The sequence below is a fragment of the Lepidochelys kempii genome, chromosome 2 (assembly GCF_965140265.1).
Source record: "Lepidochelys kempii isolate rLepKem1 chromosome 2, rLepKem1.hap2, whole genome shotgun sequence".
In the NCBI taxonomy this organism is placed as follows: Eukaryota; Metazoa; Chordata; order Testudines; family Cheloniidae; genus Lepidochelys; species Lepidochelys kempii.
In genome coordinates this window covers 10,195,821-10,220,142 of record NC_133257.1, presented here as the reverse complement: position 1 = coordinate 10,220,142, position 24,322 = coordinate 10,195,821, and the positions used below count along the sequence as shown (strand labels likewise).

Sequence of the window (24,322 nt, the reverse complement as noted above, 5' to 3'; positions counted from 1 at the left end):
ACCACACGGAAGAAGCCAGCTAATTAACCTGAACTTTCCCCATTTAACTACAAACTTGGGTCAATGGAAGCTGCCCTACATCAACCTAATAATGCATGCATCTCAACTACTAGCTCCCTTCCACCAACCTAACTCACCCGCAACGTCAACTTAATTACTCCACCTCTATGAGAGGCACAGTGCTTAACTCAATGCTGATGGGTCGTCAGAGAGGTAGTATAGGCACACCATTGTGTAAGGCAACTGAATTGGCCTCCTGGGCAATTCCTATTTTCTGTTTGACCATGTGGAGAGCTTCTGGTGACTCAACATCTCAAACACGCTCCAGCCTGGAGTACACAGGAGGTGGTGGATCTTATTGGTCGGTGGGAGCGGGGGAAGAGTCTGTGCAGGCACAGCTCTGATCCAGCCAAAGAAACAGACATCTATGAAAAGACTGCACGGGGCAGAAGAGCTACACCAGGGACATGAAGCAGTGCTGCTTGAAAAATCAAAGAATGTCAGCAGGCATACCAGAAGAGGCCCTGTTTACACACAAACTTGCATTGCATTAAACTGGTTTAGTCCAATTAGTTTAGTTGAACTGGAGTAAACCCCTGTGTGGATTCTCATTTCAATGTAGCTTTAATCTGTTCCTAATTAACTTTTGCTAAACCAAATAAGCCTGGTTTAAACCAAAAGAAGAGAGTGCCCATAAAGCTTTTTGCACTGGTTTAAGTAAATCAGTTTAAAAGCACACATTTTAGTTAAAAACTCATGCAATGTTGTCTGTAGACAAGTTCTCATTGACTTCACTAAAATTATATTAAGGATAAATATGGGCACACACTCCTACAGTAGGAGGAAAAACAGGATGGTTGAGGACTGAAGTATAGACCTGACTGCTGCAATTCTTAAAGTCTTGTTAAATATTTTAGGTTATGGCTACACTATAGCTTAAGTCAACATAAGTTATGTCACTCAGGGGTGTGTGGCTAATTCACACCCCTGAGTGACAACTTATGCTGATTTAAGCGTTGGTGTGGACAGCACTGTCAGCTTCTTCTGCCGACATAGCTACCGCCGCTTGTAGGGGCTGGAGTAATTAAGCTGACAGGAGAACTCTCTCCTGTCGGTTTGGAACAGCTACAGTAAAGAGCTGCATGGGTGCAGCTGCACTGCTGTAAATTCTCTAGCTTAGCCATAGCTTTAGGCCTTATCTACACTACAGAATTTTATCGATGCAAGTTACGCATATAGCCACTGCTGTAATTAAACCACTGTTGCATGTCCACACTATGCTTGTGTCGGTGGAGCGCATCCACAATAGCGGTTCTTGCATTGACACAGACAGCAGAGTATTGTGGGTAGCTAGCCCACTGTGCAATCGGCCACAGAGTGCTTTGGGGAGGTTGCAATGGCTCACGGGGGCAGGTACAGCATCACAAGATGAAGGTTTCTCAATCCCATTGTTCCATGGGCATCCTACTGGATTGCCAGATGCTTTTCAACTGTCCTGGTAACCTGCCACTCAACCATCACTGTCAGCATGGATCCTGCACTGCTGTTCAGTATTGTGCTGTGCATTATGAACAGAAGGCTATAGAAGAGGAGCCCAAGGGGGGGAAAAGGGGGATGGGATTATTCAGCTGGGGGATGCTTGAAGGAACATATTAACACTGAGCCACAGTACTGTGTGTTGTTGTAATGTGCTGAACCTGACATGGTTTTTTGCACCGTGCTATGAACCTTGTAATGATTGCTATGTGTGCCCAAAAAGTAACACATTTTAAATCAGCTCTCAGTAATATGACAAAACTGACACTGCTGAACACTAACACAAGAAGCCCACAGAAGTATGTGGCGGGGCAGGGCAGGGGAGAAGAGAGAGAGAGACATACACACACACAGAGTGTTGGGGGAGAGTGAGTGTGTCAGCATGCTGTCTCTTCTCTACATTAAGACAGCAGCCAGAAGCAACCAATCCTGAGGCAGACAGCTGGTGTCCCCTGGCCCCCCCTCAGCTCAGCGGAGATTGGTACACCAGCAAGAGAAGGGGACACCTGAACATCAGCCTCAGCCTCCACCTCCCTCCCTGGCTCTGCACAGCATGAGTCTCTTTCCCCCCCCCCCCTCCCACTCCCAGCAGCATCCCACCTTGCCTGCCTGCCGCAGTGTGCCTAGTGCAGATAAGAGCAGAATTCCATGTTAGTGTTTTGATTCCACGATTCCCTCCGAGTTCTCCCACAGCCTCCTCTCCCCAAAGACCAAAGAGATTTACCCCCTCCCCTGTAGTCCAGGCAGGAGTGCTTTTGCTGCTCAGAGCCAGCCTGCTCAGCTGGGCAGTAGCTCTCCACACTAAGGAATTTCAAAAACTTTTTGGGGCTTTGAAAGGGGTGGGGTGAATGTCTGTTTAGCTGGATGCAAGGCAGCGGAGTTCAAAACAGAGAGCAGAGCAGTTACAGCGGGCACTGTGGGATACCTTCTGTAGGCCAGTTACGGCAACATAACAAACGCAGTGTCTACACTGACACTTTGTCGATCTAACTTTGTCACAAAAAGCTCTACACCTCCCATTGAGGTGGTTTTATTTTGTCAGCAAAGCAGGAGAATTTAGTCAGTGGGAGGAGCATTGTAGTGTGTACACCTCCACTGTTTTGTTGACAAAAGCTACCTTTTGCCGACAAAACTGTGTAGTGTAGACAAGGCCTGAGTTATAAGATGCTTCTGCTTAGAATAAGACACTTTTGTTATCCAATCTCTGTTCAAAAGCATACATATAGGATTCTACGTCTGTCAATTTCTATCAGAAATAAATCTCCCCCTGGCACCCAAACTTACCTTGGCACTTGGAAGTTCACATCACAAAGAATTAAGAAGTTTTGCTCCAATTATGTAATTCATACCTTTTATTTCTTTGGTAAACTTTACCCTTTGGGAATCTGTGAGAGGTTTCTGTTGCTCTTCAATACTCTTGAAATCCAAAACTTCACATACAAACTCAATTACTGGCTGTGCCTTATAAAATGCTGTTGCAGACACTGCAGACAAAGAGAAACACACCTGTGCAATTAATTACATTACTGGAGACTTTACAGCTCTGAAGAAATTCTTGAGAAGTCCAGCAAATGGGATTAATTTGAATCATTTCAAATGAACAGGATGGAACACAAATGGAGAGCAGCACAGTACATACCATCAATATTAAGCATCATTTTCCAGAGTGAAGGTCTGACTGATTGATGGAACCCAAACCAAACTTCTCTGCCACCACCCAGAGGGTTTGAGCACCCTTCAGATGCAGTAAAAAAAGAACGGCCAACAGGAGTATACCTGCAATCAAGAAAATAAACCCATTAACTACTGAATCAGATCTTATAATTAAAATAGGAAAAAATCCTATATTAATAAAGCTGCAACAAATACAAAAATAATTTACATTCCTTTCAATGCTTCAAGTTTGTGTGTGTGTGTGTGTGTGTACGTGTGTGTGTGTGTGTACACACATCAAATAAAAACCCTACCCACACACACACACACACACACACAATTTACAATGTCAGGACTAAGTCTATGTATCTTTTAACTTTTAATGAATCATTTTAAGAGATTTGCTATTCTTCATGTTTTATATGTTATACTGTTAACTGTTGACCTTACAGAAAATATAAGCCAAAGAACTTTAACATAGTTCAGTATGCCAGTGCAGCCACAATTCAGTAAGGGAAAAAACCTAAACAATTTTTATTTAAATCTTGCAGTATAACAATTGACCCCACTTAATATTTTCTAAATAATCATTATTTTTCATAGTATAAATGCATGACCACCATAAAAGAGAAACTATGGATTTATCACTTTGTTTCCTTTCTAAAATATGTAGTAATGGGTCAAATCTTGAAGTCCTTGCTCAAGAAAACTTCCAGTGAAACCAATGGAAGCTTGGTCTGAGTGAGGTCCAGCTGAGATATTTTTAAGGTGTCAATCAGATTGGTATCTCAGCACAATACGAAATCAGAGTCTAACAAAAATCAGGTTAATCTTTTCCATTATCCCATGAAAAGAGGTATGAATGTAATTATGCAAGGGAGGGAATTTTGCGTGTTGTGACAAACTAACGAAAGTGAAAAGAAAAGGAGTACTTGTGGCACCTTAGAGACTAACCAATTTATTTGAGCATGAGCTTTCGTGAAAGTGAGTTTTCCCCCTTAATGTCAGGATTTGGCAATGATACTTGCACTTTTAACATATAACGCGACCTGTTACATTTTGGGGATCACACAGACCAGTAAGGGATTCTATCACTGCTTGCCTTGAATGGTGGAATGTCTTCATGCTGCGCTGCTATGGCTAAGATCCTTGACACCAGTATCAAACCCACAAGCAGAATGTCTCACCCTGGTTCTCACCAGCCTAGTCACTCCTCGCAGGATGACACCAACATCCCTTCCAGTCTTAAGTCTCCCCAAATCCATCCTCCCCAAGTTCTTAAGTACCAGACACTTGGATTGTTTCCCTCTGGTTCATCATCACCTCTTCAGGAGTGAAACCTGCTCCCACCCAGTTATCAGTTCACTTTGGCGCACACACACACTCCCCAAAGTTTGCACAACAGACACCTGCTTCATGTGAAAATAATCAAAATGTTTATTTAACAGAAAAACCACAGACACAAAGATGAAATAGTAAGGAGGAGCTAATATATAAACGTTTCAGAAAGAAAGAAAGAAGCAGCCTCAGGCTTTACACTTCCATTTAGATAAAATCCCTTTTCTAATACAAAAAGAAAAGGAGTACTTGCGGCACCTTAGAGACTAACCAATTTATTTGAGCATAAGGTTTTGTGAGCTACAGCTCACTTCATCAGACGCATCCGATGAAGTGAGCTGTAGCTCACGAAACCTTATGCTCAAATAAATTGGTTAGTCTCTAAGGTGCCGCAAGTACTCCTTTTCTTTTTGCGAATATAGATAACACGGCTGCTACTCTGAAACTTTTCTAATACAAGTTACCCATTGCCCTTGAACAGTTTTCCTGCCTATCCCTAACTATAGTGGGGATTCCCCATTTCCTTGGCAGGTTTCTGCCCAGAGGCTGTTGCTCGGTTTCTGGATGCCTTTCACTTGAAAACCCTTCCACTTCAAAGGATTTGCAGTTTTTTTTCCCTTCAAATCACCATAGATATTTAAAGTGAGACAACTGGGGATTTCCCCAAATGTGTTTCTAATAACTTTAACAGCCCATCTTTGTCTTTTCTTGGGTTGCACAATGGATTGTTACCTAAGTCTGGTTTTGTGTCTTGGGAGGTGTCTCTCTCTCTGTCTGATTGTTCATTGTCCTGCTATAAGGTGGAGCTGAAGTTTATGAGCACAGTTCTCTATACACACAACCGCATAATCTCATAATCATAGCTTGTATAGAAATCACATAATTAAGTTTAGAACATTCAAGCTTTCATAAAAGATCTTACTCAACAACATATTTTGATAGCACAATAACACTGTGTACAGTCAGTTGATTCAACTGCTTATTCTTTGGGGTTCAACCCCCCATCCTCCCTTTGGGGTGTCTGGACCCTGATTATCACATGATTTACAGAGATTTAATTGGTTTCAGAGTAGCAGCCCTGTTAGTCTATATTCGCAAAAAGAAAAGGAGTACTAGTGGCACCTTAGAGACTAACCAATTTATTTGAATATAAGCTTTCGTGAGCTACAGCTCACTTCATGAGATGTGATGAATATCAAAATAGGATCTTCAGGTGGTTTTTAAATCTACATCTGATTGACTGCCAGGAGCCATTAGGGGGATGATGGCTGCATAGCTTTACAGCTCCTTTCCCTCCCTCCTAAAATCCCAACCATCAGCAATTTAACCATTCCCCCCTCCCCATCTAATTTTTATCAGATATTATTTTACAACTCTTGTCTTTCAATTTAATACTCTTGTGAATGCTGCTTCATCTCCAGACTCTCCACAAAAATCCCAAAAAACAGAAGTTGTCAGACAACCCTCTTTCAGCCTGACCAGGGACAGGCTGCCCCTCTGAGACTAGATGAAATTATGGACTGGTTAACACACATCTCAAATGACTAGACATTCTTGAGAAAAATATCTGAAGACAACTGAGATCGAAAATATTATAAGTATATTTCAAACTATTTACAAGGTTTGGCATCTAAACTAGAGGAAGCTGAGAACAGAATCGCCTCACTAGAAGACACAGTGATTACTATGAATATAACTGCAGACCAACAGGAAAGAACTATTGAAAGCACTTCAGGTTTCAGAGTAGCAGCCGTGTTAGTCAGTATCCATAAAAAGAAAGAGAGTACTCCTTTTCTTTTTATTAAAGCACTTCAGGAGATGGTTAATGATCTCAAGGGAAGATCAAGGAGAAACAAGTACTCCTTTTCTTAATGTGAGAGATGTGGGACTCCCAGATACGGGCTGGAAAAAGGCAGGACTGTTGAATTTTATCCGCCATGCTGACAGCACTTTTACCTCTGCCCCCTGATCAGAACTTAGATATTGAGAATCCATTACTCCCTTGCAGCAAACCCTCTCCAAATGCGAAGCCTCTGGCCATAATTTTAAGATTTTAAAAATACAATATTAAGGAACTCATTCTTAGAAAAGCCCATGAACTTAATAATCTAACACAGAAACAACACAGACTGATGATTTTCCTGGATTATACCAAGGACATTGTAGAAAAGAAGGCTAAAATCAATAGGTCAAGAGCCCTAGCCAAAGGGTAGGTGTGGACTACTTAATTTCCTTCCCTGATACTTTCAAAGTTAAAAAGGAAGGTAAGATGATTCGCTTCATGACAGCAGAAGAAGCTGAAAGGTATCCAAGCTCATAACAGCAAAAGACTTCTCAAAGATACAGACAGGATGCATTAAAACAACTCTACCAGATTTGTCACTGCAATGTGGGAATTCACTTCTCAGTCTAACAACAAACTGCACAGGGCAAATCCACCACTTCCTCTCCTCCCTTCCCTTTAGTTTTATTTCTCCGGACTTCCACAGTTTCACTAGCAGGGGAAGCAAACTGGGGAGCGAGTTGGTGGGGAGAAGGCTCTCATCTCTGACTGAATTTTGACTCTCCTGACCCTCCATCCAGACCCAGGAAGCTGCTATTGGCTCTGGCTGCCGCTGTTGGCAGGCAGTGTTACAACATGGACAGCCTGCTTTGCCTCATCTACCCCTGTGTACCTCATGATTCCAGTGCACAGGTAGCATACCCACCTTTGAAATCTTAACTCCAAGAAAATTGCTTCAGTGGACCTGGGGACTCCTTATATCTGTGGATCAGCAAGGCTCAACAGAGCAGTGTGATCGTTTTCTATATCTGCAGTGGTACCTTTTCTGACCCCTTCCCTCCTCTCTATTTTAAATCCTCTCCTTCTCCCCTAATGATTTTACTTCGTTTCATCCCCATCTCATTTCCTAGATTCTGGGTTTATAGTAAATCTGGAAATATTCAATCCATTTGCCTTAAATTTACACTTATAAGAGATACCAGATCTAAAAAATGTAATGAAGATTTCAGTTTAATGCTGAATTGTTTAATTTCCCCAACTGTCAAGAAATCTGATCTCCTAAAATCTTATCCAATTATTTTGCTGGTTATGATTCACTTAAATTACTGAGAAAGTGTTAGTATGAGACAGTCAGTTGTTTTTTCAGTAATATTAGTTTGTTCTTCTGTTTAGTTTTTATTTTTGTTAAATGAGCTGTAATAAATATTGTGTTGATTTATATTGCTGATAACACTATAGGGCAATGACATTCCCCCTATATTCCAATGTGGACAAGGCTCTAAGGGGCAAAATTTAGGCAGAACTGTTCTGCTAATGAACCCTTATCTGCAGATGATCCAGTTATGTTAGAATAAGGTTATTTAAACAATTTGCATAACTTTCTTATATATTTACTATAGTCTTGTTCTTAAGTTTAGATGCTAGCCTTCTCCTCTGCACACACACACCCCCAGCTTTGGATGATGGTGAACAGTGCAGAAACCAGGACCTCCCTTGAGATGAGAGTATTTCTTCTTTATAAGGCTAAAGGGAATCCTGTTAAACCCTAGTTGGGTGTTTTAGAGAGGCTGGGGAAGTGAGTGAAGAGGTCACCCCCTTGCAAACCTCCTGGACTTAGGTCCAATTTCTTTTGAATAAGAATTATATATTTTAAGTGATCCTTGGTCAACTTTGATCACTTAATTTATTTTTCTGTCCATTTCCCATATTATACCTATCTTTTTAGCTTTCCTGGTCTTCAGTTTACCCTTTTGCCTCCCCCTCATGTCCCCTTAGGGAACTCAGATATACTTTTCCTAGATATGAAACTAACAATGGCCCAAGCAATGACACTATTCAGGTGCCCGATAAAGAAATATTTGAGCTACACACTCCTTATGGCTAATGTTATAAATCTTGTTTCTTGGAACATCAAAGGGATAAATCACCCAATAAAAAGAAAAAGAATGATCATTCATCTAAAACACTGAAAGCAGTTATCTTCTCACAGTGAACCCACCTTAACGGCTTGGATGCAGAGAAATTTAGGAGGGACGTTTAACTATTTCTCTGCAGCCCAAGGTGCAGCAATGTTGTCTCACAAAAAACTCAATTTACAAATTTTAGATGTAAGTAAATATGAGGAAGGTAGATTTTTGCTGGTGAAGGCTAAGATTTCTAACTCTCTATATATCCTAATTAATATATATGGACCTAATAAAGACTATCCAAGGTTTTTGATTTTTTTTTTTCCAAAAATTAATAAAAACATAAGAAAGGCCATACTGGGTCAGACCAAAGGTCCATCTAGCCCAGTGTCCTATGCCAGGTGCTTCAGAGGGAATGAACAGAACAAGTAATCATCAAGTGTTGAATCATCAATCCTCTGTTGCCCATTCCCAGCTTCTGGAAAACATCCATGCCCGTCCTGGCTAATAGCCATTGATGGACCTATCCTCCATGAACTTATCTAGTTCTTTTTTTTAACTGTTACAGTCTTGGCCTTCACAACATCCTCTGGCAAAGAGTTCCACAGACTGACTGTGTGCTGTGTGAAAAAATACTTCCTTTTGTTTGTTTTAAACCTGTTGCCTATTAATTTCATTTGGTGATCCCTAGTTCTTGTGTTATGAGTAGGAGTAAATAACACTTCCTTATTTACTTTTTCCACACCAGTCATGATTTTATAGACCTCAGTCATATCCCCACTTAGCTGTTTCTTTTGCAAATTGAAAAGTCCCAGTCTTATTAATCTTTTCTCATATGGAAGCTGTTCCATACCCCTAATCATTTTTGTTGCCCTTTTCTGAAGCTTTTCCAATTCCAATATAAATTTTTTTTATCCCAAAAGAATCAATCGTCATTGCAGGATATTTTAATGAGGCACTGGACCCTCTTTTAGATAAGTCAGGCTGGCCCAAGCATACACAATCACATGCTAGAAACATTATAAAAGACTTTGTGAAAGAATTGGGATTAAAAGATGTATGGCACTTGCACAGCTCTACAGTGAAGGATTTTACTTTTTTCTCCTCCCCACGTATTCATGCACAGATTTCTTCCTGATTTCTACCAGTCTGGTGGAATCTATACTTAATAATGAAATCGAGTCTATCATGATCTTTGATCATGGACCAGTGATACGACAATTTTTTCCTCCCAAGACAGTCTGGACTTTCAAAAGAGAGTCTGCATCTTTTATAAGATACAATTTTTCAGAACCATGTCAAAAAATTTGATTTTTCTTCTATACTAATGAGACCAGAGACACCCCCATTCCACCCTGTGGGATACACTAAAAGCTATTATTAGGGGCATGATCATTTCCTACCCATCAGGTAGAAAGAGAGGTAGCCAGGCTGAACTCCTGAAATTAAGTGAATTTAAAGCTATGGATTTAGAATGCACAAATTACCCCTCCTAAGAAAATCTTAAAAAATTAATCCACCTTTGGTCTGAAGTAACTAGACTAACTTTAGCAAAAAACTGAATTTTCTCTTTTTAGACTCAAACTTACATACAGGGAGTCAGGGGAGAGAGCAGGGAAAATTATTGCATATAGATTAAAAGTGAGAGGTTCTGAATAGTATCACTCAAATCAGAACAAGGCAGTTTACTACTGATCAAAAAGAGATCAGTGATCATTTTTTGAAATGTTACCACATTCTTTAAAATAATGATTCACCACCTGACCCAGAAGAACTGAATAATTTCATTAGAACTCTTAACCTCTCACAAATCCCAGCAGAGCAACAGGCCAGAGTAGCCTCTCCCTTGTATTCAGAGGAAATAATCAAGGCCATGGAGGAAAGGAGTCCAGGAAAGACCCCCAGCCCTGATGGCTTATCGATAGAATTCTATCAAAGTTTCAAAGAAATTATGTCCCCTAAGATATTATGCATTTACAAAGAAAGATGTCTTGAAGAAAGATAGCTTACCTCCTACTATGAGGGAAGCCCTAATTACTGTACTACTAAAACTGGGTAAGGATGTGCAAAAATCTAACAGTTATAGACCCATCTCTTTAATAAATACGGATATAAAAATATTTTCAAAAATTTTGGCTATGAGGCTTGAAAAGGTAATGAGTGATATGGTTCATCCTAATCAGGTGGGATTTTTTAAAAAAAGGCATGGTTCAGAAAACACAGCAGTTGATTAATGTTATGGCATTCCATCAACATTCTAGAAATTCCCATGGAATCATTTCACTCAATGCAGAGAAAGTCTATGACAGCAATAATTGTTTGGTACCCTGGATAAATTTGGGTGGAGAAATCCTTTATTTCATGGATAAAGCTGTTATATTCCAATCCTAACTCTCATATCCTAACTAACAGCACAATATCCCCCTCCTTTGATCCGTTTTGAGGAATTAGACAGGGATGCCCCTCCTCCCCCCTCCTGTTCAATCTAGCATTAGAACAACTTGCAGTACTAATTGGGGAACACCAGGGTAATTCAAGAGATTGAGTCAGGGTCTCTGGAGACAAAAATTCTTGTATACACAGACGTCATCCTCCTATTTATTAAAAATCTGGATCAATCTATTCTACAAACAATACATAACTTTGGTAAATCCTCTGGCTACAAAATAATTTGGGATAAATTGAAAGCAACAAAAATCTCATGGGATTTAGTAAGAAGTGGCTCTCCTATAGGGACATTTAGATGGCAACAAACTTCCAATATCTTGGCATCCTGTTCCTGAAGGAAATTAAAAACAGTCAAGGTTAACTCAGACCCATTAATCATGCTGTTAGCAAATGATTTAAATAAATGGCAAGCACTACCTTTCTTCCTCTGGGGAAAAAACAAACAATTAAAATGAATGTCCTTCCCAGAATCTTTTTTATTCTGAATTTCCTCCCTGTCCATATCCACTTTATTTTACTAAAATTGCTAACATGTTCAGGTCCTTCTTCTGATGTTCTGGTAAAAAACCCAGAATCTCCTTACAAAGATTACAGCTCCCTATCAAAACAAGTAGTTTTAGATCTCCCAACTTTAAACTTTATCAGCCAATAATTCTTAGCCAAGCAGCACTGTGGCTCATTCCCTTGTGCTTTGGAGCCCCAGATGGGCTCCAGCTGGACGCAGAATTGGTTGCCCCTTTACTAAAGCCCTGAAAATCTGCAGATATCCACTTCATATCCGTGGATCATGTTTGCAGATCACATATGGATGCAGAAATTTTAGGTTTAGAGCCCCACAAATCTGTGGATGAGGATATCCGTGGACTGTGTTCGCTGATCTTGGATTGGATTTTGTATCCACGCAGGGCTCTGCCCTTTACCCCTTTCCAATGCACTGCACTCGGATTACTACCAATTCCCTCCAGAACAATTACCAACTATTGTGGCAGCCACAAATACTTGGCACAGTAGGTCTACTAAATTTAAAACCCATCCTTTCTGCATACCAAGGCCTCTATCTGGGGTAACTCGAAACTCTGTATAGCAGGCAACTCCATCATTTAGCCAGACTGGATTAGAAAAAGGATTTTGACCATCAGTCAATTTATTGAAAACAATACTTTCCTTCCTTTTATAAAATTAAAAGAAAAGGTTCAATCTAGAGAGTAAGAAGCAGTGGCAATATATCCAACTTAAACGTGCCGTCTCCCATCTGTTTGGCCACGATTCTTTTGCTTCTCCTGACCCACCTGAACTTGCATTTCTCCAAAGAATACCCAGATTACCAAGACCTATGGCAACACTATATTCATACTTGACCAGCAAATCTGAACTAAACACAGATTCCCTAAAAAAGAAATGCGAAGAGGAACTAGGCCAATTATTTTCTGCTAACCGATGGAAACAAATTTTAGCCAGTGCTCTCAACTGCTCTTTGGACCTCAATTTAAAATTAATCCAGCAGAAAATCATATGGAGGATGCAGTGTACCTCTCTCCGACTATTCAAAACAGGTGCCACTAAGTCAGTCAAATGCTGGCACTGTGATTCAGCGGGTACTAACTTAACCCATATGCTGTGGGAAGGCTCCTATACTCGTAGGTTTTGGGCAGAACTGAATTGCAGTTAATTTTCTCTTATCAGATAAAATTGTGTTACAAGCTAAATATGTAATTTAACAGCTAATGGATGTTAATGGGAAGCTCAATAAATCTGAAAAACTTGGGCTAACCAGAGCACTAATTGGAAATCCAAAAAGCGACCAACAATTGAAGACCAGAGCATAGATATTGTAAGCTTGGCCACCATGGAAAGAATTGTATTCCGTAACAGAAATACCCTTGAAAAATTCTCAGTGATATTGGATGCTTTTCTGGAAGTATCTGAAGGATCCTATTAAACACACTCCCCACCACCTCCTGCTCCTCTCAGCTCAGTTCCTTCCCCTTCTGTCTCTATCCCCTGCTCTGGATTTTGCTTCTATTACCTTATCTTAATAATTTTTCCTTAACTAGCTGGATTTTTATACGCAAAATGTGTTTATAAATTGTGTAATACAAGTAATTTATTTATATTGTAACCATTCATATTATATATAATTAAACGTTTCAACCATAGCTAAGATTAGGCAGCAAGTGGTTAATATATTATGAGAAGATTATGTTTATGTATCTTTTGTTATTCTTTATATATACATATGGCTGAACTTTTCAGTTTTAAAGAGCTAAGTAATCAAATGTAGATTTTTTCTACATTTGATTACTTAGGGCTTTAAAACTGCAAAGTTCAGCCATTCTAATAAATGTTATTCCCTGCTTCCTAATCAGTTTTGGTTTCTATTCTAGTTTTGAATAGCAGCCATAAAATATTCACACATATCAGTGTCCCAATTAGCATCTGTATTTTCGACGCCGATATTTTTACTAAATCAAGTAAATGTCATTGCTCAGAAAAATTAGTCTTTGGCGTTTTAAAAAAAAGTCACATAGAATTTGGGTACAAGATTCCAATTTCCATATTTTCACTGACAGGGTTATTTAGGTCCTTCCGGTTCCCTCCTGCAGGCCTATACTGAAGGGCTCAGGTCAGGAAAAACTGCTATTCTGCTGCTTTTGTAATTTAAGTATCTGTTTATTTGAGCACCTAAAGAATTCCTTCGGTCACATAAATTAAAGATAGTAGCTCATTCCTGATCTCTGTTTGCAATTTCCTTTTTGAAAATCAAATAGCTTACTCTGAATTTACACCAGTGTAACGGAGATCAGAATCTGGCCTTAGAGCTGCCATTTTATTCATTAGCAAATGTCAACACAAAGAAACAGGTTATTTAAATAAATCCTAGGTGATAAAAACATTTAAGTAAATTAGATTAAAATTTGAAAAAGGCCCATGAAGATAACTAAAATAAACTGTTTGCTGATAATCATCCATAAGTAGTCATCCTCTCTGATTTAGTCTCTTAACTCTCTCTCTTCCTGTCTTCACACTATCCCACACTCATCCTCAGTGACTTCATTTTCCAGGCTGATGACCCATCCAACCCCTTAGCTCTAGTTTCGTTGCCTTCACCTCTTCTTCAATTCTCCACTCACCAAAAGAGCCATTCATTTCACTTGTCATGCTGTCTGAAGTGGAACATGAACATGAGTACCAGCCTCAGGGCAGACTATTACAAACACCACCACAAACCCCAAACTGATGGTGAAATCTAAGCGTAGAATTCACAAATAAAGTATCAAGTGTAAACTCCTAAAGCACTTTAACTACCTTAACATGGAGTCCTGGACAGTCCCCTAGGTCCTCTGATCTATCTTGCCACCCAAGCAAACCTGCCTTTGTGACAGATGGTCCCTTAGACCAAAAAAATCACAACAATATTCAGGTTATCCCAAAGAACCAGTCATTTACTCCAGGTCAGTTGTATCTGAGATCTCTCACCAAAAACAACGCTTGAAGCCAATCCTATAATAAATGATCTAAAGATTTATTGACTAAGAAAAGAAATGAGGAGTTATTTACAAGATTAAAGCAGGTAAACATACAAACAAACGAGTTATCGTCTTAGGTTTCAAAAAGTAATAGCTGTTGTAATGTGCAAGTTCCATAGGTCCTTTAGAGCTAACCCAAGCTACACAGCTGGGGATCCCTCACTTATGCTTAGAAGTCTTGCCCCCTCCTTGAAGTCCACACAGCACAGGGATAACCACTTCTTCTTGATGGGGATTTTTATTCCCTTCCGCCAGAGCTCAAGCTGATGGGACAAATCTTTCTGTACATCTCCTCTACTTGGGTATGGAGGGAGCAAACAACAAATTGTCTGTCCACTGATATTCCACAATGGCTTGTCTGGTGTCTATCGGCCTTTTATTGGAAAGGAGACGACATCTCTTGGGGTAAACTAGTATTTCACACTTGGCAATGCTTCCTTCCTGACTGGGGGAGGGTCTACATTTTAGAGCAAACATTTTTATGTGGTTACAGAGCAAACAGCACCAAGGCTTAATGATTACAAGAAGTATGAACAGAGGACCAAGGTGCCACTCTACAGACATCTGCAACCGGCATATCCTTAAGTAATGCTATAGAAGTATATAGTGCTTGTGTGGAATGTGCGATCACTCAAAGGGGACTGAACATCAGATCTTACTACAACTGGAGATCCACTTAGATAAAAACTCTGTTTCAAATTTACTGAACACTTCTTTCTGTCTGCAAGAGATACCAATGGTCTGGGAGATTTTCTAAATGGTTTGTTTCTTTCTATCTAGGTAAAAGGCTAATACCCTCCTGACATCTATGGAATATGGCTTCTTGACTAGCCTATTGCGGTTCTCAGGAAAAAAACCAGGACATTAATGGTTTGATTAATATGAAATTCTGAGAGCATTTTAGATAAAAATTTTGGACGAGCCTATAGCAACACTTTCTCTCTGGTGAATACTGTAAAAGTCGGGGTTTGCCATTAAAGCCCCAAATTCTCCAACCCTTTGAAACATCCTTTTGAGACTCTAGCTAGGTGTTCTTTATTGGATTCATAAATGAGACAGCCTTTCTGGTAGCCATAATTTCTGCCCAAAGGGTTGGAGAATTTGGGGCTTTAATGGCAAACCCCGACTTTTACAGTATTCACCAGAAAGTGTTGCTATAGGCTAGTCCAAAATTTTTATCTAAAATACTCTCCTTGGGGTACCTTAATTCTTGTGGTACCAATGGTATCAAAAATGGGAGCAAGTGAGAACCTGTGGAAGACGGCTTTGGTCCCAATGCAGTTAGTACCAAGCGCTTGGCATGAAAGTAAGTCGGCTCAGATTTCATCAGTACTGTAGGTAGCTGAGCAGTTTTGGTGTTTGCATGTTACCGGTATCAAGTGTTGTTCCGCAGCAGGCTTAGAACTCTTCTCAACAGCATTTCTGACATTCTGACAGGTTTCAGAGTAACAGCTGTGTTAGTCTGTATTCGCAAAAAGAAACGGAGTACTTGTGGCACCTTAGAGACTAACCAATTTATTTGAGCATAAGCTTTCGTGAGCTACAGCTCACATCATCGGATGCATACTGTGGAAAGTGTAGAAGATCTTTTTATACACACAAAGCATGAAAAAAATACCTCCCCCCACCCCACTCTCCTGCTGGTAATAGCTTATCTAAAGTGATCACTCTCCTTATAATGTGTATGATAATCAAGTTGGGCCATTTCTAGCACAAATTCAGGTTTTCTCCCCCCCCCCCCCCCACACACACAAACCCACTCTCCTGCTGGTAATAGCTTATCTAAAGTGACCACCATCGTGGCCACTATGGATGTAGAAGCCCTCTACACCAACATTCCACACTTCAAATCCAGACTCCAGCGAGAGACTGTTGAATTGGAATTCATTTGCAAATTGGATACAATTAACTTAGGCTTGAATAGAGACTGGAAGTGGCTAAGTTATTATGCAAGATAACCTATTTCCCCTTGTTTTTTCCTACCCCTCCCCCCAAGACGTTCTTGTTAAACCCTGGATTTGTGCTGGAAATGGCCCACCTTGATTATCATACACATTGTAAGGAGAGTGGTCACTTTAGATAAGCTATTACCAGCAGGAGAGTGTGTGTGTGGGGGGGGGGAGGTATTTTTTTATGCTTTGTGTGTATAAAAAGATCTACACTTTCCACAGTATGCATCCGATGAAGTGAGCTGTAGCTCTCGAAAGCCTATGCTCAAATAAATTGGTTAGTCTCTAAGGTGCCACAAGTACTCCTTTTCTTTCTGCCATTCTGGGAAAGAGTATTCAAACTTGGTACCAAGCCTGTCTTAGATGACAAACTCCTCTACACCTCTGTGGTACCAGCATCACTTAGAGCCCATATGGAACTCCCCTTAGGATCCGAGATCTCTATACCCTTCTCGTGCATTGGTGACCAAGATTTGAAGGTGTACTCCTTATCTCCTTCTGCTTAGCAGGGGTCAATGAGGACTTTGGTAGCATAGATGTACTCGGTGCCGCAGTACCATCTATATCTCTAATGGTTTTTGGTGACAGAAATATTGATTTTGATAGGGCACTAGTGGTACTGGGAGGTCTATGTACAGGCAGTATCGAAAGCTGGTCATAATCATTAGTTTGAACTTGATATCCCTATTTCCCACCCCCTGAGAGCTACCCTTGAAGGAAGTGCAGACCTTGCACTTACAGCGGATACGAGTAACACCCAAACAGTGGATGCACTGGGAATGTCGATCACTGATCAGAATAGTCTCATGGTAGGAGAGGCACCTCTTGAATCCCGGGGAGCCTGGCATTACCAAGTAAAATATTGAAAAGTAACTCCTAAAAGGGGAAACTATTAACTAACTAGATCTATGAAAAAAAATTGTATTTTATGATTTTTTTAAAAGGGAACAACCGTTTCAACAACAATAAATGCTAGAAGGTAACTAAGGGTGGTTCACCCATGCAGTCCCGTATAGCCTTGGCACGGGGCATGAGGATGTGCGAGGTACATGCGCAAGCTGAATAGGCACCACTACCAAAAATCTCCAATCAAAGGCACAGACTTACCTCCAGTGCAGTACTCACAGGGACACTACTTGAAGAAGAAAAAAGAAGTTTCTCATCCTCTAATCCAGCCACTTGCCCCAATGGCTCCACCCCATCCCTGCCAGCTTCCACCCCACACTTGTTATATTTTCAAACAAGCACCTTTGTATTTCCTTTCATACTGCTCTTCAAGCTGGGGCGGAGCACCTCGTAAATATCCACAAAGCTACCTCATTATCCTCCTTAAAACTCTCCTTTGCCATGATACCCATAAAAAAAAATACTTGACAACAGTTGGGCTGCTGGTGCACTGATACCACTGCCTATCACACTGACCCATATCATTTCACTGTACTCCCTCAGTCTGCATCCATTATCTCATCTGATACTTAGCTGTAAGCTGTTTAGGGAAGGGACCATCTTTTTGTTCTCTGTTTGTATAGCACCTAGCAGAATGGGACCCTGGTCCATGACTAGGGCTGCTAGGTGTTATGGTAACACAAAATAAAATAAAATAAATAAATAAATAAAAAAACCCTGGCAACATAAACATATAGGGAGACTGCCAAAAAATCAGTAGTGCCATTGTGCTGGCAGACCTGGACCTCTCCTCATTCCACAATCCCTTTCCTGCCCCCTCCAGGCCAAGGACCTGTGATAGGGCAAGAACATTCAGACAGTGGTGTGGTAAAAGACTTTATAGCATTGCTATGACTGCAAATGCTCTGGGTTCAAAGCTTGCTGGAAGGGAAGTTTTAAATTTTGCACAAGCCAAAGCAACATATAAAAATGCAAGGAAAGGGGGGGGGAGGGAATATTCTCTGTACAGAATATGGGGAAGCAGGCTTGTAGTCTTAGGTACTGGGGACTAGAAGTTGACCAGGCCAGTCCAAAAGCAGCGGTACTGCTACTTTCCCAGTTAGCTCCCTGCACATGAAGAGACCTGCTGCAACAGAAACAGAGTTGCTGCTGTCATGAAAATACACATTAAATTAGAATGACCATTTAAACAATTCAAATAATTTTATAAAGACCTTCAAGGTGTTTCCCTCACCTCATGGAAGGCAAATGCCTCATCACTACATCCAGAGCCTGGATAGTTTCAAAAGGAACACTTGGCAGCCGACCAGAAAGAGCATCATGTAAAGCCTGCAGACTCACACAGGACATCCATTTTATAGCCACCTTAAATATTCTGTCCTTTCCTTCTCCTGGAAGCGTGACCTCCAACTCCACCTGCAACAATTGGAAAACAAAACAAGATGATTCTTTCCATTTAAAGACACAAAAAAGCAGGGGAGATGGAAGGGGCATAGAGTTGCTTTGCGTAGCAATCTAACACTTTGAAGAGAGCACAAAAAGAAAAAGATGTAAGGGGGAAGTGTGGAGAAACACCATCTATTAGTTTAGATCTTCTTACTACAATTATTATTTCCATGAATGTGCTTTCCACCTCCCACCCCTTTAAGGCAATACTATAGATTGGCAGTGCTCTTATATTAAGTGGACAGTCCCACTGGGAATATGATGGTCTGATTGCAGATATAAAGACACATATTGATGTAATACATGCAGGAGTCAGCTATTGTATAAGCAGAATTGAGCCTGGTCTGTTGTCATCGTCTGCTTAGGATTCATGACTCTCCGTTCAGACTTTCCCTTCCAACGTACTGCTTATATTGTTACTGCTAATCCATTGTAAATGATGTGAAAAAGAATTCAGAAACAGTCTTCCAGAACATTATTCTTAATAAGATTTGTAAATTAGTAAAGGATAAAGCCAACTTGAGTGCTAGGGAAATTAATATCTACAAAGAGGGGGAAAGGATATTTCTTTCACATATTATGATTAACTTTGGACTCATGAAGTGAGCTGTAGCTCACAAAAGCTTATGCCCAAATAAATGTGTTAGTCGCTAAGGTGTCACAAGTACTCCTTTTCTTTTTGCAAATACAGACTAACACGGCTGCTACTCTGAAACCTGTTTAGAGCCTGCCACTCCCATGTCAAGTTTAAAAAAGGAATGTGAGGATGTTTTGTCACACCCCCACACAATTTTTTCCTAACTAAATTTAAGAGTCAGGATTGTTCTTTATTTTTCTATTCTTTATTATACATTGCAAAGACATCTGAGGAGAGAGAGGTTCTTAACCTTTATAACTATAATTAGGGCTTCTTGAAAATGCGCTTTTGTTTCCATTTTAGTAGCTCCCAGAAGTCCCAATTAAGTTCCCACTGTGGTGGGATGCTAAACAAAAAACATTAGAAGATGGACCCTGCCTTTAGGAGCTTACAATTTTAACATAAACAAAAGGCATCCAGTGGATCTAACAGACAACTGGAAGGAATGGCAAAGAGAAGATAAGGTTAACAGTGATAGAACCAGATGGTTGCATAAATAAATTTGTTAGTCTCTAAGGTGCCACAAGACCTCTTTTTCTTTTTGTATTAGCTGTGACGATTAGCTTGTTTCAGTCAAAAAATTGTAAGTAAAAATAAAGCAGAAATGTCAGTAATTCTTACTGGACAGCTCCCTAGCCATTATCAGTTGCGAATGTACAACAGGCAATTTGAAACTATACTATCTACTGCCTCTGCACTCCTCCCAGAATAACATTATACATTAGATAATGTGTCTTGTGGAGCGAATTGTACTACTCAGAAGAGGACAATAGGAAACGGAGCCTTTCATCTCTAGGTCACCAGTTTGAATCAAACCCAGACTGGGAATTCTCTACTGATAAAATATGCACATAAAAATTTAGGTTTCCAACAGCCATAGGCTGAGAGTTTGAGTTTTTTTTTTTCCCACTTTAAACTTCCATCAGAATGTCTCCTCCTTACATGCAAAGTACAAAGGCTTAAAGGGGAAGAGAGTTAGAGTATGTCTACACTGCAAATTAAACACCTGCAGCTGGCCCACATCAGCTGACTCAAACTCACAGGACTCAGCTACAGGGTTGTTTAATTGCAGTGTAGATGTTTGGACTTGGGCTAGACCCCAGGCTTCTGGAGCCCACAAGTGGTAAGGATCCCAGAACATGGGCTCCAGTCCAAGCCCGAACATCTACACCACACTTAAACAGCAAGCTTAAGTCCCGCAAGCTCAAGTCATCTGACACTGGGCAGCTATGGGTGTTTAATTTGCAGTGTAGCATACCCCTAGTGTTGTGTAGCTGACCCTAACTGTACATTTCCACACTTTTTTCACCCTTTTACTGTAACCTTGACTTAACGGATACCAGAAACAATGAAAATGACAAACATAACAAATCTTCTGTTAAAAGAATAGTATAAAAATAATCCATGGTCAGATAAGTTATGTCCATTTCTTTTTATCAGTTTTCAATTTACAAAGCCCCTCATTTGTGATTTGTAAAAAGATAAGGAACCAACTCGACTACTTGTCTGGCAGTAACTTTGCATCCCTGATGGAAATAAAAAGACACGTGATTCAAGTGTTTGTATTCCAATAACCACAAAGTGAACTTTTGCTTAACCCATTCCATGATACAGCCTAATTTAGGTAGCTACCTTACAGCCTTTATTTCTTTAGGTCACGTATTTGATTAATTCTGTATGTTATTAAAAAACATGAACCCCAAAATCCTAACATGTACAGAAACACCTATTTTAAAAAGACTACTATAAAGGTAAGCCTTGTAAGAGAGGATGTGATGGATGAATAGAAGTTAAAGGGCCAAACTCATACCTAATATAAGTAAGCACAGGTGCAATGAGTTGCTGATTTAAACCAGATTTGGATCAAAGTTTTTACTACTGAATCCAGACCCATTTGAAAAAGATCAAAGCACAGTCATCCCTAAAATATGTAGGGTTTTAAATCCAACATTCTCAGGTTATTTTCTCAACAGATGGTCTTGTCTGAATCAGATGTTACAAAAAGTTTTATGTTTTACAGAGTTCTTTATAAAAATGCACTTGGTCCAAAGGGTAGCCCATAATCCATGGCTGTAAGAAGCTCTTATAAACTTTTAAAGTAAGAGCTGCAAATCACAATTTTAATTTGGTAATAAACATTTTTAAAGATCTCATTTACACATTCTAGTTTGACAGAATAAGCAGAATATGATGAAGTAAGAGATTTCAGTGAGACTTTTTCCATATGTTATGCTAGCAGGAATAAGAGAACTACGGAGGGCCAAATTCATCCCTGGTATAACTCTACTGACTTCACTGGAATTGTACCAGGGATTAATTGGCCCAAAGAAAAAAGTTTAGTCTTGGCCAGTACCGTCTCTCTACTGATCCATCACCAGAGTCTGAAGTGCAATTACGCCCATTATACAGATAAACTGAGGAACACAGGAATATTACGTGTGTTGCCAAAGGTTATACAGGAAGCCAATGGGAGAATTGAACTTTGTTCTTCTGAAACCCAGTCCAGCATATTAACCTCTATAATGTACTCCTGGGGGCATTCTGCGTGACCTCACACCCACAGAAAACGCCCCCCACAGAATTCCTGTTTCCCTGGGGAAAAAAAAAACAACAAACCAGCAGGGAAGCAAAGGGAAGCTGCACAGAGGGGAGGGGGAAAGGTGGGGGGAACCATGGGTGCAGTTTTTGGGGGGGGGGGGGACTGCCCTCCTCCAAACAGAGGTGAGGCATCGGGGCGGACACGGGATTACATGGCACTGCCCTCCCTCATTCTGCAAGCGCCCAGCTGAAGGAAGCTGTGTCTCGGCTCTGATGACTCTGCAGCCAAATGCTGCCTCCTGGATCCTAGTGCCAGTCTTGCTCCCCCTCTGTGTGCTGGGAGCCTTCCTGTTTTTCTATTCTGTGCAACAGTGAGTGCCCACGGTGGGGCTGGGTAAGGAGAGGGTGGGGGAAATGAGGGAAGGGGGAGTGAGAGGGTGGAGGGGAAGGGGGAGTGGAATAGGGTGGGGGATGGGAATGTGGGAGTGAGGGGAAGGGTTGGAGAAGAAAAGGGAATAGGGGAATCACAGGAAGAAGCAGGAGCCCGGCATGTAGCGTCCACTTGGCAGCAGCTGGGGCTCCCCCCGGTAAGCTGGCCCATCCAACTGTCAACCTCACAGACTCTACCCCCCTACACCTGGGCCCCTCCAATGAGCCTTCCACATCCAGACCCCCACCCCAGTAATCCCCAACCAGCTGCATCTGCACCCCCACCTCATAAAGCCCCACTTCCCCAGCACCCAGCCCCCCCCCCCCCCCGAGCCTCCTCCCTCACCCACCTTCACCTGGATCCTCTGCAGAGTCCTATTGCCCCCGCACCTGGAACCACCCAATGAGCCTCTGTGCATCCAGATCCCCCACCGAGCAGCCCACATCCAGATTGCGCAACACAGAAACCTCTCACCCCACACCAAGCCCCTCCACACTGGGATCCTGCTGGGCTGAGCCTGCCCACTCATACCTGGTGTACCTGGTGCAGAGCCCCGGGGTGTTTCTGGGGCAGGCCCAGCCTTTGCACTGTGTCAGGGTCAGGTGCAGCCTCACTGCCGAGTCCCTGTACAGGGGGAGGAGGGGACTTCAGGGTGATCTCCCACCTCAATGCAGTCAGTGGCCTGTACTCCCCACTGCCATTGTGGAGCCAAATTTATTTATTGACAAATAAAATTTTCAGAATTTTAAAATATTGTGTGCATAATTTTTTTTTTTTTTGCATAGAATTTTAAATTTTTTGGTGCAGAATTCCCTTTGGAGTAATAATGAAAGGCAGTATATCAAGTGTTAGAGAACAGTAGCCGGAGACAGGAACTCCTGACTTCTGATCCCAGCTCTACCAATGACTCAGTGTAAGATTCCAGGGAAGTTGCTTTCTCTGTGGCTTGGTTTCTCCATTTACAAAATACATATTAAATAAGAATGGAGTAATAAGAATAATTTGACCATATATAGGTCCTTTCATTCAAGAACCTAAAATGCTTCAGGTTGGATTTTCAAACAAGCCTTAGGGAGATAGGCACTCAAAGCTCAATGGAAGTAGAGCACCTAACTCCCTTAAGTTCCTTTGAAAATCACAACAGCAGGCCATGTCAACACTGTGGGGACTATAGCAGCATAGCTACAGCACCATAGCTGTGCTGGCATAATCCCTTAGCGGAGACACAGTCTGCAGCAACGAAAAGCGGTTTTTCCATCACTATACAAACACCACCTCCCTGAGCAACGGTAGCGAGGGCAACAGAAGCATTCTTCTATCTGGCTACCTACATTTACATCAGGGGCTAGGTCAGCATACCTATGGTGCTCATGGGTGTGCACTGTTCACACCCGAGTGCCATACCTATGCTGACTTAAATTTTAAGAGTAGGCCAAGCGTTAGACATTAATGAAATAAGCCTCATGGTGCCCCATTGTAGTCGGTATTGTTATTCTAATTTTTAGAGATGAAAAAAGTGAGGCAGGGAAAGGTTAAGTAACTTGGCATTTGTGGCATTAACAGAAGAGAAGGTTACTAACCCTGTGCAGTAACTGAGGTTCTTCGAGATGTGTCCCTGTGGGTTTTCCACTGTGGGTGCGGAAGTGCCCCCTGTCCCTGGGATTGGAGATCTTTGGTAGCAGAGCCTATTGGACAGCACGTACGCACCTCTCCGTCTTGCGCCATGAGCAGCATCTATATATATCGGTGTGTGGTTCAACCGCCCACACAGTTCCTTCTCTGCTGGAGAGCTTATCTTTCAGCTCCAAAGCAGAAAAGATGAGGGCAGGTAGTGCACCCATAGGGACACACATCTCAAAGAACCTCAGTTACTGCACAGGGTGAGTAACCTCTTCTTCTTCTTCTTCTAGTGAGGTGTCTATGGGTGCTTCACTGTAGGTGACTATAAAGCAGCCCCTAATTGGAGGGCTGTGGCTTAATTAATACAGATGATAGAACAGTGTGT

The 24,322-nt window shown here is 41.2% G+C and overlaps 1 protein-coding gene across 10 annotated transcripts in view; it reads right to left on the bottom strand.

Moving 5' to 3' along the window:
- The window catches only part of AGO2 (argonaute RISC catalytic component 2), a 105,898-nt gene that overhangs the window by 40,530 nt on the left and 41,046 nt on the right, over positions 1–24,322 (bottom strand). For 7 of the 10 annotated variants that reach the window (XR_012157065.1, XM_073330041.1, XM_073330043.1 and 4 more), the window contains 3 exons: positions 18,501–18,685; positions 3,176–3,312; positions 2,886–3,020 (listed from right to left, as the gene is read on the bottom strand). Coding sequence is in view for 9 of the 10 variants with exons in the window: in XM_073330041.1 (XP_073186142.1) it covers positions 2,886–3,020; positions 3,176–3,312; positions 18,501–18,685 (457 nt within the window). In the remaining variant the exon portion in view is untranslated. The remainder of the gene's footprint in view (positions 1–2,885; positions 3,021–3,175; positions 3,313–18,500; positions 18,686–24,322) is intronic. The other 3 variants (XM_073330042.1, XM_073330044.1, XM_073330049.1) reach the window with 1 other exon arrangement.